The sequence below is a fragment of the Ischnura elegans genome, chromosome 3, assembly GCF_921293095.1.
Source record: "Ischnura elegans chromosome 3, ioIscEleg1.1, whole genome shotgun sequence".
Lineage (NCBI taxonomy): Eukaryota > Metazoa > Arthropoda > Insecta > Odonata > Coenagrionidae > Ischnura > Ischnura elegans.
Window position 1 is genome coordinate 125,613,106 of NC_060248.1, and position 15,395 is coordinate 125,628,500.

The window sequence follows — 15,395 nt, forward strand, 5'->3', positions numbered from 1 at the left end:
CAATATAGGATTCATGATATTATTCTATATACTGTGGTTGTAGTAATTGCCCTGAGTGCAGCTATTTCTAATGGCAGGCTATTAAGCTTGAAAGCATCTGCTTGAATTTTGCCATTTTCAAATCCTAGTCACTAGGAATCTATCTCAAAATGAAGCCATAGGCACTCACACGTGGGCGCTATTAGCTGTTGATCTATGATATTATTATTATCCTTTGTCTGTGGAATACTTGTTGTATCACACTGTGCCATGGGTTTTGCTGCTCCTCTGTCCAAGCTAGAAAGAGTGGAGTTGGATTGTTTGGAGGAGTTATTTTACTCTCACCACCAGAATCTCTTTTTTTTTTGGAGCGCACGATCTGGTATTAAAATATCGACCTTATGGAATGCATGTGGGTTTGCCAACTATGTACTGCTGATTGAACCCCCATATTTTGAAGAATATTGTGCCATTTTGTTCCAAGATGAGTTCTCCAGTGAAAATCCCAAGATGTATACATTGGTGTCAAAACATGAAAGTTTTGTGTTTGCATTTCTTAATTGTGGCTCAAGGGGGCTGTGAGGGGACATAAAACAGAAAGAATGGCTGTGAATTTCAATACATACTTCCTGGCACAAAACTAGGGTTCTCTATTGCTGAAAGCGTGCAGTCCATTTTTGTATGTACATATTAACTTATAAGTCAAAAATAATGTATCCTGCTTTCTTGAATATTTAGAAACCAAATGAGTAGACTTTTTTAAATATTGACACAAAAATTCCATTTGAGAATGGAATAATTGATAATGTGTAATCAGACTCATCAAATTTATGGATGTGTATGTTTGTGTGAGAGTGCTATGTGCTCAGCCATTGTGTCATTTTAGTGCAAATTGCACGTTACCACTCTGTATTTACTCATGATATGAAGTGTGTATGAACTGGTACAACGATTTACATTCTTAATTTTGTATAAAGCAATGTAAATATTACCTTTACTTATATTTTATAGCTGTAAATAAATGCAATTTCCAAGAATGACATGTTATTATTTAAAAAAATGATAATCATTAAAGCTGGTGGTTACAGATTAATTCACTTTGGATAAATTATTTGTTATGGTTAATTCCTGTGATGCTAACGCTTAGATGGAGAGAAACTTAATAATTTTATGTAGGTTGTGTGTTTTATGTGTATACAGAAGTACTGTTGTCCAGTACATATCTTTTGGCCTTCGACCATTGCTCATTCAATCTGTGTCAAGAGAAAATTCCGATCAACATGTTCACAGGTTACGTCTTCGGTCATCTAACATTTCGGCTACTGACTCTATTTTTTATTTGGGTATAAATTTAAATTAGAGAGACTCATTACATGTAATTACACTTCACTGACACTAATAGCTTCAGGTGTTCTTAAAGAATGTGTCAAGTGTCAATTCAACATTCACAGCAAGTGGTTGCAGGGCATCAAAACTGGAATTGCTGGCATTCTGTTGTGTTGATGACACCAGTGGCAAAGCTTTAGGGTAATCCTAGAGACTTAAAATCATTGGTGGTAAAATAATTGGTGACAGACAAAAGTCACAATATTGCGTTTAGTGTAGGATGATCTCCCTGTGGAGTGTGAAGACATCTGGCAAGGAAATTAATAAAGTTTATTTGATATGCACTTTTGGCGGTGATAATTCATTTGCATGCGATGATTTCAATAGGTTATGGGTCCAGGTACGTAAAAGGACAACTTGTTACACTGTCCACTTGTTGAGGATGGGGAAACAACTTTGGTATCCTCATCTCATGACTGGACATGGTTCAAAGAAAAGATCAAATGCTATTAAATGAATTGTATTTTGCGATAAGAATACAAAAAAGAACACATGAAAAAGAGACAATGAAGCTGAGGTAATGCTTGCAGTCTCAGTAGGCAGGATCTGTACTTTGCTGTGTGAGCAGTTCCGTGTTGTGCGGCATGGACGTATGGCTCCATATTCTGCAGCATGGGCAGTTGGCTCTGTGGTAGGAGGCTCCAAGATCAACATTAATCCATGAAGCAAAATGAGGCAAGGATTCGTGAAGGCGGCATTAGATGTTGCCCGCTGTGTGTCCCAGTATACAGAGGCTTACAAGAAAGAATTACAATGGGTGGAAAGTCAAGAGTACAGATGGCATTATTGGCAGGAGACAGTTGCGAAACTGTCATCGGCCACGAAGATGGCAAAGGCACCCAACTCATACATTCAGAGTTTCTAAGTCGGGCAGAGCAACTTGTAGGCATTGGCCCTATAGTAAGTCAGGAACTGATAAATGATATCACCAATGGGGAACTTGCATGAATTTTTTTTATTTCATAGGCGGACAGAAAATTATTTTCTGAATACAACAAAGAAAACCGCATGTAAATCTGAGTTTTACTTCGCGAGATATTTAATGATAAATATAACGAATTTTAAAGCGCGGGAAAAACTCCCTCACCCCCCAAGCCACTGCCGACGAAGCCTCGATGACGTCAAAGGTGCCTAAACATCACGCGAAGCTATTGTTGTGATTGTTTGTAATAGTTACCAGCAGTTGTGAGAGCTTCGTTTGTTAGACGTGTTGATTATTTTATATTTAAAGATAAATATCCGACGATAGAGGCTTGGAAGCCCTCGTATTTTGCATTATTTATAATATTAATATCTGAGTAAGGGCATAAAATATAAAACTGGAGCAGTTAAACCAAAAATTTGATAATACCTAAATAACATCGTTGTAGGAGTCTGAGCCACGGCCATTGGAAGGGGGATACGTTAATTGTAAGTTGATGTTATCGACGGCATATCATTCATTAAAGTATGTAATTAGAACGATTTTGATGTTTACTAATGTCCGCTTAGCTTTTATATACAATAACTTCATCCGTTTATTCGTAGGTACCAGAGAATTCGTCGTTTAGGACTGTCTGTGCTTGTATTATGGGGAGAATTCCAATCAATGCAACTTTTGCTCGCTGATTGGAGACATCTAGGAACATTTTTGTGCCAAAATAGTGTTATTTTCAACGTGACATCTCCCGTTAAGCTACTGCTAATAATCACAGTGCCAGTGGTTGTAATGCACAAAGTTTGACAAGGTTGAAAAATATCGGCCAAGAGTTATCAGTGTTCCATCGTGATTGAATTATAAAAAGTGCTATTACGCTATCGATAAATGTCTAAAAGTAGTGTAAAATTGTCAGTGGCGTGCTAATCTCCGTTGTTCACCGTAGATATGACATTTCACGATCACGCTATTGAAATTAAAACTGTGTGTGAAGTTTGTTATTCCATTATTTCAACGAATAGTAGTGAGAAATGTCACCTGTGTGGGCTAATTTAAGGGTTTAAATCAGTGAATAAATAGTTGTATTCATCATAACGAGTTCTGTTATTGTAAGTTGTACGTGATGAATATAAGAATGTGATAGTGACATCCAGTTTTTGATAAGACTATTTGCCTATTTCCCACTATATTTTTATGGTATGTGCTAGTATATTGTTTATGGATTTACCTATATTATTGAAATAGGTTGTAGCTTGTGTGTGTGTTGGCAGCGGAACCGATTCGCGATCTCACATGTGGATTGTGTGCAGACTGTTTTGCTGTAAATTCGTACCGTAGGACGGATAGGACTACCTTCTCCGTTAATCCGGCGTTGCCAAATTCAACAGCAGAGTTTACTCTAACGTCAACAGCACAGCTTACGATCGTTATCCTCCAGTATTACAAGTTTCTTTTACAACTCGATTTGCCGCCGACGTATAGCAATAATTTGTCTTAACAAATTCCATGAGGGTCGTGGCATCAATTTTTGGTGTCCTAAAAAAAGGCTGGTGTCCTAACACCCCATGCCACACGCCTTTTAGGCGGCTTGCGGGGTATTATGTAGACGTAGATGAATTTCAGGTGTACTATTCGAACGAGTGGCAACGTTATCATCCATTTTTCTGATAGCCAAAACACACGAAGTGAAACGCTTGTACTTCATCATCCCGATGCCGCATTATTAATATCCCAAGTAATAATCTAGGCACAATAGCAATAGGAAAACTTGCCCAAGAATAACAGAACAAAATAAAGTGACAATGAGCGGCTAAATACTCCCTCAAAACAAATTTTACACCATGCGCTCAGCGTATTTCCCTACTCCCTACGGTTGTTTAGGCACCTATGACGTCACGCCTGGCCTCGGCAACGCTCGGGTGTCTTCGCGCAGTGGTCGGCTCAGAGAAATTTTTCTCGATTTTCAATGCAATTTTTTAATTTCTTTTGATGTTGAATGGAGAAACCGAAGGTATTTTTGCGAGCTAATGTATCTTTTTGACTTATACAAAATAGTTTTTAGAGCAATCTACGACCCATGCAAGTTCCTCATTACAAGACGGCAAAAGAGGCATGGGTGATGATGGAGGAGATTTGTCTGGAGAATACCAAATTTAGCTCAACACAGAAATTCAGAGAACTTGCCTCGACCCTTCCATGTAACAGTACTGCAACTTTATTGCAAATATGAATAAACAGCTACAAAAGAACGGATTAGGTGTCACAGACAGGTGACTAGTGGTTCTCTATCTCACTGGACTTCCTAAGGATAAGAAGCAACGGTCAAACCTTGGTTGTACAACCAGAATAAATTATGATGGTGACAGTGAAGAGGATAAGGATCAGATGAAGAAAAGCAAGAATGTGTGGCTTTGAGGATTATTCAGGATCGGAACCAAAGTAGGAGCAACAGCCAATTTGATAGAGATAAGGGTGGCATTGAAGGCAGCTCAAACAGAAGAAGGGGCTACGGGACTACAACCACCTCGAAAATGTTGGTGTTATGTATGTGTAAAACGAAGCATTTTGTACATAGCAAGGAACAACCACAATGCCAAACGGGAAGGAATGCCTGAAAATAAGAAGGGAGAGGAGGCCACTATTTCAGTTGTTACGAGGGAACATGTTGCCTTGCGCTTGAAGAGAGAAATGCCAAGTACATATGTAATAACAATGTGTGGACTCTCATTAGTGCTGCCTCAGATCATATGACAAAACAGAGAGACTTGTCTTTTGATTTCTAAAGGACACAGAGTATGTCAGAGAGAGTAATGTCCTTACCTTCACACTCATCAGATATGTATGTGGAGTGTGACTATTCCGATGCCTTCTACCTTCAGAAGGGATTTGTTTCTCACTCTCACCATTCCGTCGGATTTTCATGCAATTGCACTGAATGTCTCTTCCCAATGCAATTGCATGAGAATCTGACGTCCCAAGGGCAAATTGAAGGAAAGTGGATAACGGTAGGGAGTGACCTGTGATGGAAAGTCAGTTTTTTTCGAGGTCAAAAAAATATATTTCAAGCCAACCACATTTCTTGCATGTATGTATTATGTCACCACAGGGATTGAAGTTACATTTGAAGAAATAATAAGGGAGTTCAACATAGAAAAAAAACCACATAACATCACCTACACTACCTGACAGCAGAAGCTGGGACATCTTGGCAAGAGAGAAATGAAGAATTTCTGAGGAGAGCTGGGCATACCAAAGAAGGTAAGTCAGAGAGAAAACTGCTTACTATGTACTAAATGTCAAGGTCAAGGAAAAATTAAGAGAACCTAATTTCCAGTTGGTTGAAGAGCGAAGACAGAGGCAGTGCTGGACAGAATGGACTCGGATGTGTTTGATCCTTTGACGCCAAAGTCATACAATCAATAGCTTCAGGCTCGCTGGGTGAAATTGCTTCATGTTAAATAAAATAACTTTGTAAATTTCTCAAATTTAATGTCACACAACTGGCTTTTTGCTGAATGACGTCATCTGGTGAGGGTACAGGAAATATCAACTCTTAAATACCCAAGGTCAGTGCAGGTGGAAGGATAGCGACAAAAGGAGGTTATGTGAAGGGAAGAGAATATCGGAGTGCATTCATTATTACGTAAAACCCATCATATTAACAATGTAAGGGTACTCACATAGTGAGGAGGTAGAGATGGAGGTGGAGATAGAGGTAGAGATGGATATTGAGGTAGAGGTAGTATCGCATAGTAAAGAGGTTTACGCACGCAGCTTATCCATTGCCTCGATCACGTGCCAGTCTTTCACCGTGTGGCATCAAGTGTAATGGTTATTTGCTTAGTTGTAACATTTTTACAATGTTAAGCGATAGTAGTGGTGATGGTGACGACATGTTATCAGCTTGTAAGTGGTGGCTGACTGGTCGTTAAGTAATCGCGAATTCAGTGCTCATCCCATAAATCAAGCACGACAAGATCTGGGAGAATATCACCATCTGTATTTACAACTTAAGTATTATCCAGACAAATTTCAGGAAAAAAATTTAGGATGTCATTTGAACGCACCAATCACGGAGAAGCCTCCTGATATAGCTCGCGACATACCGCTCGAAAGACAAGCTCGTTTGTCTTTGAAAGCGGTCCCGCGCGACCTCCTGGTGAACCGCGAGGTACCTCTACCTCGACCTGCTCACTATGGGCGTGCCCGTAACACACGATGTATTTGTGTAACCTCGAGGTACCATGGCCTCTATCTCCACTTCTTACCTCCTCACTATGCGAGCACCCTAAGACAGCAAGAATGAGGCAGAGTTGGGAAGGAAGGGGGAGAGGAAATTTACAAAGAAGCTGAGGAGATGGGTGTGAGGAGCACCTGTGAGTGACTATAGAATTAGCCAAGTGGAGGGAGATGATGGTTTGGGGAGGGGAAGTTTCTGTGATAATGGATGGGAGGAGCACATCATTGAGTATAATTCCTTTGTCATAGTTTACAGGGTTGATAATTTCCATGGATTCTAGTGCTTCCAGCTTACGTCCCTCCTTCTCCACATGGAAGATCTCGGGTTCAGAAGTAATGAAATGTTTTTTTCTGAACTTTTCTTTCACCTTCACTTTTGTGAACTCACATGAACTTTTCTTTCACCTTAACACGAAAAACAGTTGGTGACACAGTCTTCTGCCAAGTCAGATAAAATGTCCACTTTTGAGTAGTGCATCACTTTTAGCCAACGGCTCTTTCAAGTTCATCAAGCAAATGCGGTATGATGCGGTCTAAAACTTTCCACCCACTTTGAGTTGCCAGCAGAGAGTTGTTTGAAAATTCCAGAAGACCACTTTTGAATAGCCACGCCAGCCATGGGGATTCAACAAAGCACTCACACAATGAAGGTGCACCGAGTTCCCTCCATCTGCTCTCCGCCACTCCTCCCGAAGTGCGAAGGCCAACGGCCACAAGTTCACCGAGTACCTCCCTGCCGCACAAAAGAAAATCGTTTTCATGTAAAAACTTAGTGAAAAGGACAAATATTCTGCTGAAGAAGAAAAATCATTTGCTTTGACCAGAATTTGAGCCTGCACCCCCGAACTCAAGCATAATGTTCTACCACTTGAGGTATCGAGACACCTTGCTCTTCAGAGTTTTACTCAATTCACAGCACTAGGTGATTTAAACCACCACATAAACAATGTAGCATACAATATGCTCTGGCTATTGGTTTGCAGGTATTATAAGGCAGATAATGCAATGGGAAAATATTTCTACCAGAAAGTTAACCACGTGACAAAATAATTTTGGAAACCATGGCCACCAAGGGTTTTGGAAATAGAAAATGTACAACACAAATTTCGTTCTGACCATCAGAATCTTCATTTAAGCGTGAATGAATATGCGTACTTGGAATTTTCTGTTTATAGGTACATATTATCTTATGAAATAAAATAATAGATGAAAAAAAACACTCACTTCATGCATTTTACCTACTGGTACTCATAAATATACTCATAACCAATAAAGCCTAAATCAAAAATTATTGGAGATGACATTTCATCATATGCATAGATATTACGTAGGTGGGTCAACTTTCAAATGTAATGAATTAGAATACATCTAGTTAGACTACTTTTTTAAATATTGAGGGATGATTAATTCCCATGAATATTTCATTCTGGCATATAATTTGCAACTCATGTTATTTTCATGCATAAAGCGATTTTACTTTCTTGCACCCACAATAATATAAATACCCCATTGCTTTTTTTACATGACAACTTTTCTCTATGCAGGATTTTATTTGGCCACCCCACCCTCAAATCTCTTTGCTGATTTGGGCAAGGTGATACTGAGAGGAAAACTGCCATAACAATTTGAATGTATTTCTTGATTTAAGCTTTTGCCGCTCATGGTGGTTAAAGAGAGACATAGTTTCAAAACCCGACTCATTCGCAAAGCCATTGAGATAAAGAAAAACAAAAATAATTATAACAGAGATACCGGATTGAGCAATACAGGGAACCCTGCCATCCACAACATTTCTTCGTCTTCCCCTTCCTCCAGTCCTCACTCCTCACCCCCTCCGCCCACCTGAAATAGAAAGGCAGCAGAACAAAACTCCAGCACCATTCCCTTGAAGAACTGACCAGCAGTAGGTCACGAAACGTCTGGGCAATTTCCGATACATAACGCGGCATACACCCGTAAGTCTCTCTTTAATCAATTTGAATGTACTTCCATTCAAAAGAATCAAAATTTATGACCATGGTAGACTATTTAATATACTCCTAAAATTCACTATCACTCATTTTTTCACATTTCTATAAACCTGAAAAGACCTTTATCCAGTTCAAGGTTTCATAAAGTTAGTAAATACAGATAATTCGATTCTCAAGCAGGCTTCAATACATACCACTCTAGGCAGTGAATATAAGTGTGAAATTATTTAGGTTAAATGAACACACTATGGTGGGTACATATTACCTTTTCGTTTGTTGCCTTCTTAAACGAGTTCCATGTCCAAATGATTCAACTTCTTTCATCCATGGTGCTGGCTCCAGGGTTTGTATTCGAGCTTCTCTCATGCCTTGTGCCACTCTCTCTCCCTTCCGCATGCAAGAGGGAAAATTTTCAGCTCACATTAACCTTATAAAGAGGAAGTTTGTGGTAGAAATAGGGTGACTAATGAATACAATCACCATATTTAATTTTATAAATACATAATGAGGATAGCTATCCAAGATTGTTGTTATCCGGTTAATAAGTGGTAATTAAGTCAATAACGGAGTCTTTGATTCACATCCAAAATTGCAAGTCACTGAGAGAATTTGGTTGATGGAAGTGAAAATTAGTACAGGCAGAGGAGAAAATTTCCCAATTCAACCATGTGGACTCTAGCAATAGAAGCATAAGGAAATAGACACAAGGCTGCAGGGCCGCAGCAAGGAATTAAGGCCAGGGGGGTTATAGGCACAACTAATACTGGGGAGTATGGAATACCTGCCAGGGTAAGTGGGAGGTGTGGGGACCCTCACCCAGAAAATTTTTAAGATAAATGGTTCAAAATGGTAAGTTTTACGGCTTTCTGAGGGGTATTTCATGAAACCTTTCACTATTCTATAAGTAATATTTATCCAATTAAGTATAATGAATTAAATTTTAAAATTTCTCTGAGTTCTGTGTGGGGTTTTATCCCCCAAAACCCCCTCCTAGCTGCACCACCGTAAGACTGTAAACAACAATGAACCACAAACAAACCAAGAAGTAGAATGAAGAGGGTTGGGAATATTCTTAGCCTAGAAGAGGAAAGTTGGCTGAATGATGCACACATAGCTTGCTGATCCTGAGGGAAGATGATCCAGGGGAAGAGGTGGAGAGTTCAAAAGTGCAAAGGGATTTGGAGAGGATAGGTGCAACCAAGGAGGCAGAGGACCTCCTTACACAATAAGAGGGGTCTTGTCGATGAGGCAGAATATCAACCAGGAGATAGATAGACCTATGTGTAAATGATGCCCTTCATGGGCTCACAAGACAATTTCTTTCTTATTGTTCTGATACAGTTTACAATATTAACCCTTTGCGGTCCAGCGTCGAGGCTGGCTCGACAAGTCTAGTGCTACAAGCACTTGGCTTGTCTTTGCATTAGGTCTAACTTCGAGTTGATGGCAAATCAGGAAATCTCTTGAAGCATTGCCCTTGTATAAATCGCTTCGCCTTGATGTCAAGCTCAACTCGTAGTAAGACCTGATGCTACGACAAGCCCAGTGTTTGTAGCACTAAACTTGTCGAGCCAGCCTCGACGTTGGACCGCAAAGGGTAAAGAGACCTGTACTTTTCCATCTGTAGTGTCCTTCATGAACTATTCTTGGCAAAACATTGTCGGCTTTAACCCTTTTGCAGACAGTTGATGATGGAACGAACAACTGACAAGCAAATCACCACTTCTCCCCAACTACTCACTCTCATGTGGATTGTGTTTCTTACACTGTTGTGAGTGATTCTTTTCTCTCAGCAAGTGATTCTTCCCAAAGAGCCTGAACGTAGTGATGTCACCAACTAGTGGCTTAGTCAGGAATTTCATTCAGGGTCCAAAAACCAGGAGGGAAAATTTTTTGAAATACAGTACTAAGTAGAGGGGTTTTAACTAATTTTAACATTTTTCATTATCGAAGGTACTTCATTTGCTAAAGAAATATTAAGAAAATTCATGATTTTTCCATATATTGTCTTCTTTTATGAATGAAAAATAATTGGGTTTTTATATTTCACGGGGGGGTCCGGACCCCTCTGGTTACACCACTGACACCAACCCATGAAAGGGGGTAGCATCAGGGGCGCAGCTATGAATTAAGGCTAGGGGGGGTTTTAGGCAGAACTAGACCTGAGATGTGTGGTATACACGCCAGGATAAGCAGGAGGTGCGGGGATTGTCCCCCAGAAAATATTTAAGATAAATGGTTCAAAATTGTGAGTTTTATGGCTTTCTGGGGGATATTTTATTAATCCTCTCACTCTTCCATAAGTACACCCATGTCTCGTATAGCGCAAGGGATGCGTTCCTTGGGGTCTTTGCGCTATACGAATTTGCGTTATACGAGAGCGTTTTAACATAGGGAAGATAGGGATGCGTTCCTGGTAGCATAGGTCTTGGGTATTGAATTTCCTCTAAAACATCTATATTCCCATAAAAAGCCTTAGAAAACATTATTTCTATAAATATTTATAGTTTAAAACATCTTTAAAGATAGTATTCACGCATTCAAAGACTTTTATTCACGTTAAAAAAAATTCTTACGTGCTTTCGAAATTCCGTCCTGTCGTGCGGGTGGGCTAACATCTGCTATCTCAGGGGATCGTAATGCGTTGCCGGCAGTTGATGATTTTTCAAACTAGTCTAAAAACAACTATTGTGTCACCCTGGCCCTTTTGTCGCTCATCGAAATGACAGGAAAATGCTACTTTAACTGCCATTTCATAGCTAGCGGAGTTTATGAATGATAAATCATTTTAATTTGAAGTCCTCCGAGTCATTAGCAGCTACGTGAAACAGTCTTTAAATGCCTTGAAACCTGACCCAGGTTTTCCTTCCCTGAAAATGAATGAACGAGATTGCATTCTTTTCCAAAACAATATCGTCTCGTCAACACTAAAAACTAGTTGAGGGGGAAAGGAGCCACTTTAAATAACAGCTTGGAGTTCATCAGAAAATGTTGTGGTGGCTGCGCTATCAACACTTGCAGATTCACCTGATATCGCCGCACTGAAAATACCTGCTTGCCGTTTAAATTCTGGAACCAACCGGAGCTTTCACTTAATGTCTCGGAGCGATTACCACTCTCGTCTTTTTGTACTGATTCACTATGAACTTTCCGTATGTGTAGACCGCTTGGTTGAAGTTGGTGCGGCTGAGGTCACTGATATTTTAGCTTCGTCTTTATTCAGAATAAGGCATCGTGAGTTTAAACTTCCGCGCAATATCGCTTTGACGCTCTCCATTTTCAAAGCAATTGACCTCTCTCAAGTCCTCTTCTAGGTTAATGGTTTTTCTTGATAAATTCTTGATTTTTCTACACGCATTCCTATTTTTTTCCATATTCTCTTGGTTTTTACTCTGTATGGCTCTATCTATATCACCTTCCGCTGCTGAACTGTATTCCTGAGACGCAGAAGGCCTACGACTGCGGGGAGGGAACGAAGCCATTGTGTTTGAGACTCTATAGCGGACCCTTTTATGTGTTGATGCTATTCATACGCAACTCGGTCACCGCTCCATTTCTCCCCCGTGAATACCGATGACCTTGAAGGCTTTAGCGTAGACTCTCTACCTGGAAGGCAATCGCCCGGTAACCTACGACGGCAAAAATACGTCTCAAACCGTATTGCTGAAAAAAAAAACTCTTTTCCACTAGCCCCACGCTTAATTAACGATCTAAATTATTTATTATCATTCTGTTAAGGAGACGAGATAAATCTTCGGTAGGCCGGCTTTCTAGACCCAATGACGAGTAATACTTTTGGCAATTGCGCAGCAATGAATTTCGATTAATATATAAACAAAAAAGAAGATTTGAGGCAAGAAATAATATTAATATGCGTAAATTGATAGAAATTTCGTGTGTACTTAGCGTAAGTTCACGTTTTATCACGAGAGCGTTTAAGATTTTTGATTAGGCTACACTGCGTTGCAATGTTTCCCCGAGGAACGAATTTGCGCTATATCGAAATTGCGCTAATCGAAATTGCGCTATACGAGACATGGGTGTACATTAGTCAAATGAAGTAAAATGGATTAAACTTAACAGTTTATCTCAGCTCTGGGGGGGGGTTTTATCGCCCAAACCCCCCCCCCCCCTCGCTGTGCCACTGGGCTGCATCTTAAGTGTTTTATCAAAACTGGTTTTATTCCTATGTACATTTATCTATCCCTCCTATACGCAATTCTTTTAATGATTCACTATTTCTGGTCTGAGTGAATTTCCTCATTGGTTTCCTGAATAAAAATTAATTTTATTATGTAAATCTCCAAAAAAAGGGACCTGAGGGGCCATTCAAATGTGAATTCATAGGTGTACAAATGGAAAACCAACCATACCCATTTAAACAGTGCTTTCAAAAACATAATTACTTGAAAATTGGGGAGTAATTCCTGAACTTGAGCACCTGATGTTTGGTAGGGTTAGTGAAGCAAGCTAGGACATCACTAAAGATGATAAACTAGCCACTCATCACTTCTGATACTGAAGACGGCATCACTAGCCCAAACCATTCCATCAAAAAGTAAGGGAAATACCCCCTGGACTAGGATTTTTGAAACAAAAATATCATGATGAGAGCATGGTGTTCCCTGGTAACTTTAACTCACCAGCTTGTCTGAAGATTTTCTTGCATGTAAAGGTGTTAGGGGAACAAATCTGCTATGAGCACCAGGCCCAATCCCAATGTACTGTTTCCCATGCCAATAAGCTTTGTTGTGGATTGACTGAGCCTCCAAGCTCCGGGAGAAGTTGGATATCTCATAAGCAATAAAGCCAGAAGACCTCAACTTGTCATATGTAAGATCATACATATCAGCCAATAGATCTTCTGAGGGAGGGGATATTCTCCCTTCTTCACACATCTTGAACAATTTTGTTCCTCTTTCTAGAGTCAACTGGTAAACAGACACGTGGTCGTCCAAGAGAGGAATTAGTTGACTAAGGGTGGTGGACCAATCACCAAGTGACTGGCCAGGCAAGCCATATATTACATCCGCTGATGTACGATTAGGGAAAAGTCTTATAGCATGCTCTAAAGTCTTGAGGGCCTCTTCGACTGAGTGTTCTCTTCCAAGTAGTTGCAAGCTGTCATCATCTAAAGCCTAAATGTAAAACACAAAGAAGTTAGTTCCTCTGACAAAACATTTGTCAAAATAGATTCCTTAAAGAAGCTGCAGTGATTTACTTGAACTCCGACTGAAACTCTGTTGATGCCAGCTGCTTTGAAATCTTCAAGTTTAGCTGAATTATTGCCTATTGGGTTAGTTTCCATTGATACTTCAGCCCCAGTTATCAATTGCGTTGAGTCAGAAACCGCTTTTAAAACGGCCTAAAAATAATTATTTCCCGGCAAGTTAGATGCAAGATGATGAAGAAGAGGTTATTCTTATTCAATGTTTCCTCATTTAAATACCTCAATCGTAGCTGGCTCGGCAAGATTTGGGGTGCCACCTCCAAAAAATACAGAATGAACCCTCTTGACAGCAGTCTCTTCGATAATATGCTGCATTTCCTTAACTAAACAATTTCGCATTCTTTCATGGTTGACATCTTTTTCGAGATATTTGTTAAAATTGCAGAAAGTGCATCTCTTTCTACAATACGGCCAATGCACATAGAGGGAAGCTTCTTCTACATAAGATTCAGGGTACAGATGGTCATTAGCGAGGAATAACCCGAACATTCTTTTATTCAGGAAGATATGTTGTTTTTGCCGCATTAGATACATCGCAAACATTTCCTTCCCCACATGCACGCACCTTGTATGGCACAAACGCAGTCGTTCTTAGTGGCGTGGTTACTTACCAGAAATTTAAAGAGATATAAACTGAGGATAAAACTTCGGAAAATAATTCATACCTAGAAATGAACAAAGCTAATTTTATGCCACGCAGTAATGTATTTCACAAAAGAATTACAATCATTCCAATCATGTGCCCAACTTCAAATACGGGCCCAATGATTATTAAAATGACTGACTGCAGTGAGATTTTTATGACTAATCACGATGCCCTAATCTCCCATTGTTAAATTTTCTTGTTAAAATTCCTTCTTTTTAATCACCCTCATAACGTTCAAAAGCTCATTCGAATCCAAGCACATATCCCACATATCCACACATGTCAGTGCGCAGGCTGAAATCGATTTTCACCAGCAACCATGGCAACAATGTAACGAATTTCATTTGTCTTTCTTTTAGAGCCAATTCGCATTTTGTAGGGAGCGGTGTAGCCATAACAAGAGTTCATGTTTTCGAGTGCAAAGAAAAGAAATTTGTTGAATTTAGCTATGAAACGGTGCTGTAGTTGAAGTTTTCATTCGTGCACATTCGTTTTACGCTTGAATATTGCGTCAAGTGCTGAAATGTGTCCGTTTGTCATTGATTTACTCCCTGAACGATGTTTTGTTTTTGTTTTGACTTAATGTAAGGTTAAGTGGTGGCTGTGGTGTCTTGGACAATATCGGGTTTCTTCAGTTATTAGGAGATGTGTAAGTGAAGGCAGCCCTTATTTTATTTTTACTTTACTTCATGATTTTATTTATTTCTTATTTATAGTCTTAAATATTTCAAGAATGCACTTTCTGTGTATTTGAGAAAACGATGGGATTAGATTTTGATATATATCAGTTTTGTAAAAGGCTAAGGCAATCAAAACCACCTTATGACTGCCCAGTACAAACTTGCGACAAAGTGTATAAGAGTATATGTGGTCTTCAATACCACCTTTATAATTTTAACCATGATGGAGAACTGTCCAACCCCCCTTCAAATCCAGGTAACTTCCTGTCATGTCATAGTGCCGTAGGTGGCTGTTAGAGTTTCCTGTATGGCATAGTCTGGGTGGTTTCTAATGGCAATGAAATAATTT

General features: G+C 39.6%; 2 protein-coding genes across 8 annotated transcripts in view; one reads left to right on the plus strand and one right to left on the minus strand.

Annotated features, from left to right (window-relative positions):
- Positions 1-5,327: 5,327 nt before the first annotated feature.
- LOC124156542 (radical S-adenosyl methionine domain-containing protein 1, mitochondrial-like) lies at positions 5,328-14,663 on the minus strand. 3 transcript variants are annotated; one of them, XM_046531147.1, is made up of 7 exons: positions 14,506-14,658; positions 14,332-14,385; positions 13,940-14,157; positions 13,712-13,855; positions 13,134-13,628; positions 8,756-8,877; positions 5,328-7,253 (listed from the first exon to the last, which is right to left on the minus strand). In XM_046531147.1, exons 3-7 carry the CDS (start codon positions 14,057-14,059, stop codon positions 7,004-7,006), a joined length of 1,131 nt encoding a protein of 376 aa, XP_046387103.1. In that variant the 5' UTR covers positions 14,060-14,157; positions 14,332-14,385; positions 14,506-14,658; the 3' UTR covers positions 5,328-7,003. The 3 variants fall into 3 exon arrangements, with proteins under 3 accessions (XP_046387103.1, XP_046387102.1, XP_046387104.1); XM_046531146.1 differs by having other exon boundaries at positions 13,940-14,385; XM_046531148.1 differs by lacking the exon at positions 5,328-7,253 and having other exon boundaries at positions 8,772-8,917; positions 13,940-14,663.
- Positions 14,664-14,749: 86 nt separating this feature from the next.
- The window catches only part of LOC124156540 (peregrin), a 51,313-nt gene continuing 50,667 nt past the window's right edge, over positions 14,750-15,395 (plus strand). For 4 of the 5 annotated variants that reach the window (XM_046531139.1, XM_046531140.1, XM_046531141.1 and 1 more), the window contains exon 1: positions 15,035-15,302. In XM_046531139.1, coding sequence (XP_046387095.1) covers positions 15,128-15,302 — 175 coding nt within the window. In that variant the 5' untranslated portion in view covers positions 15,035-15,127. The other variant, XM_046531143.1, reaches the window with a different exon arrangement.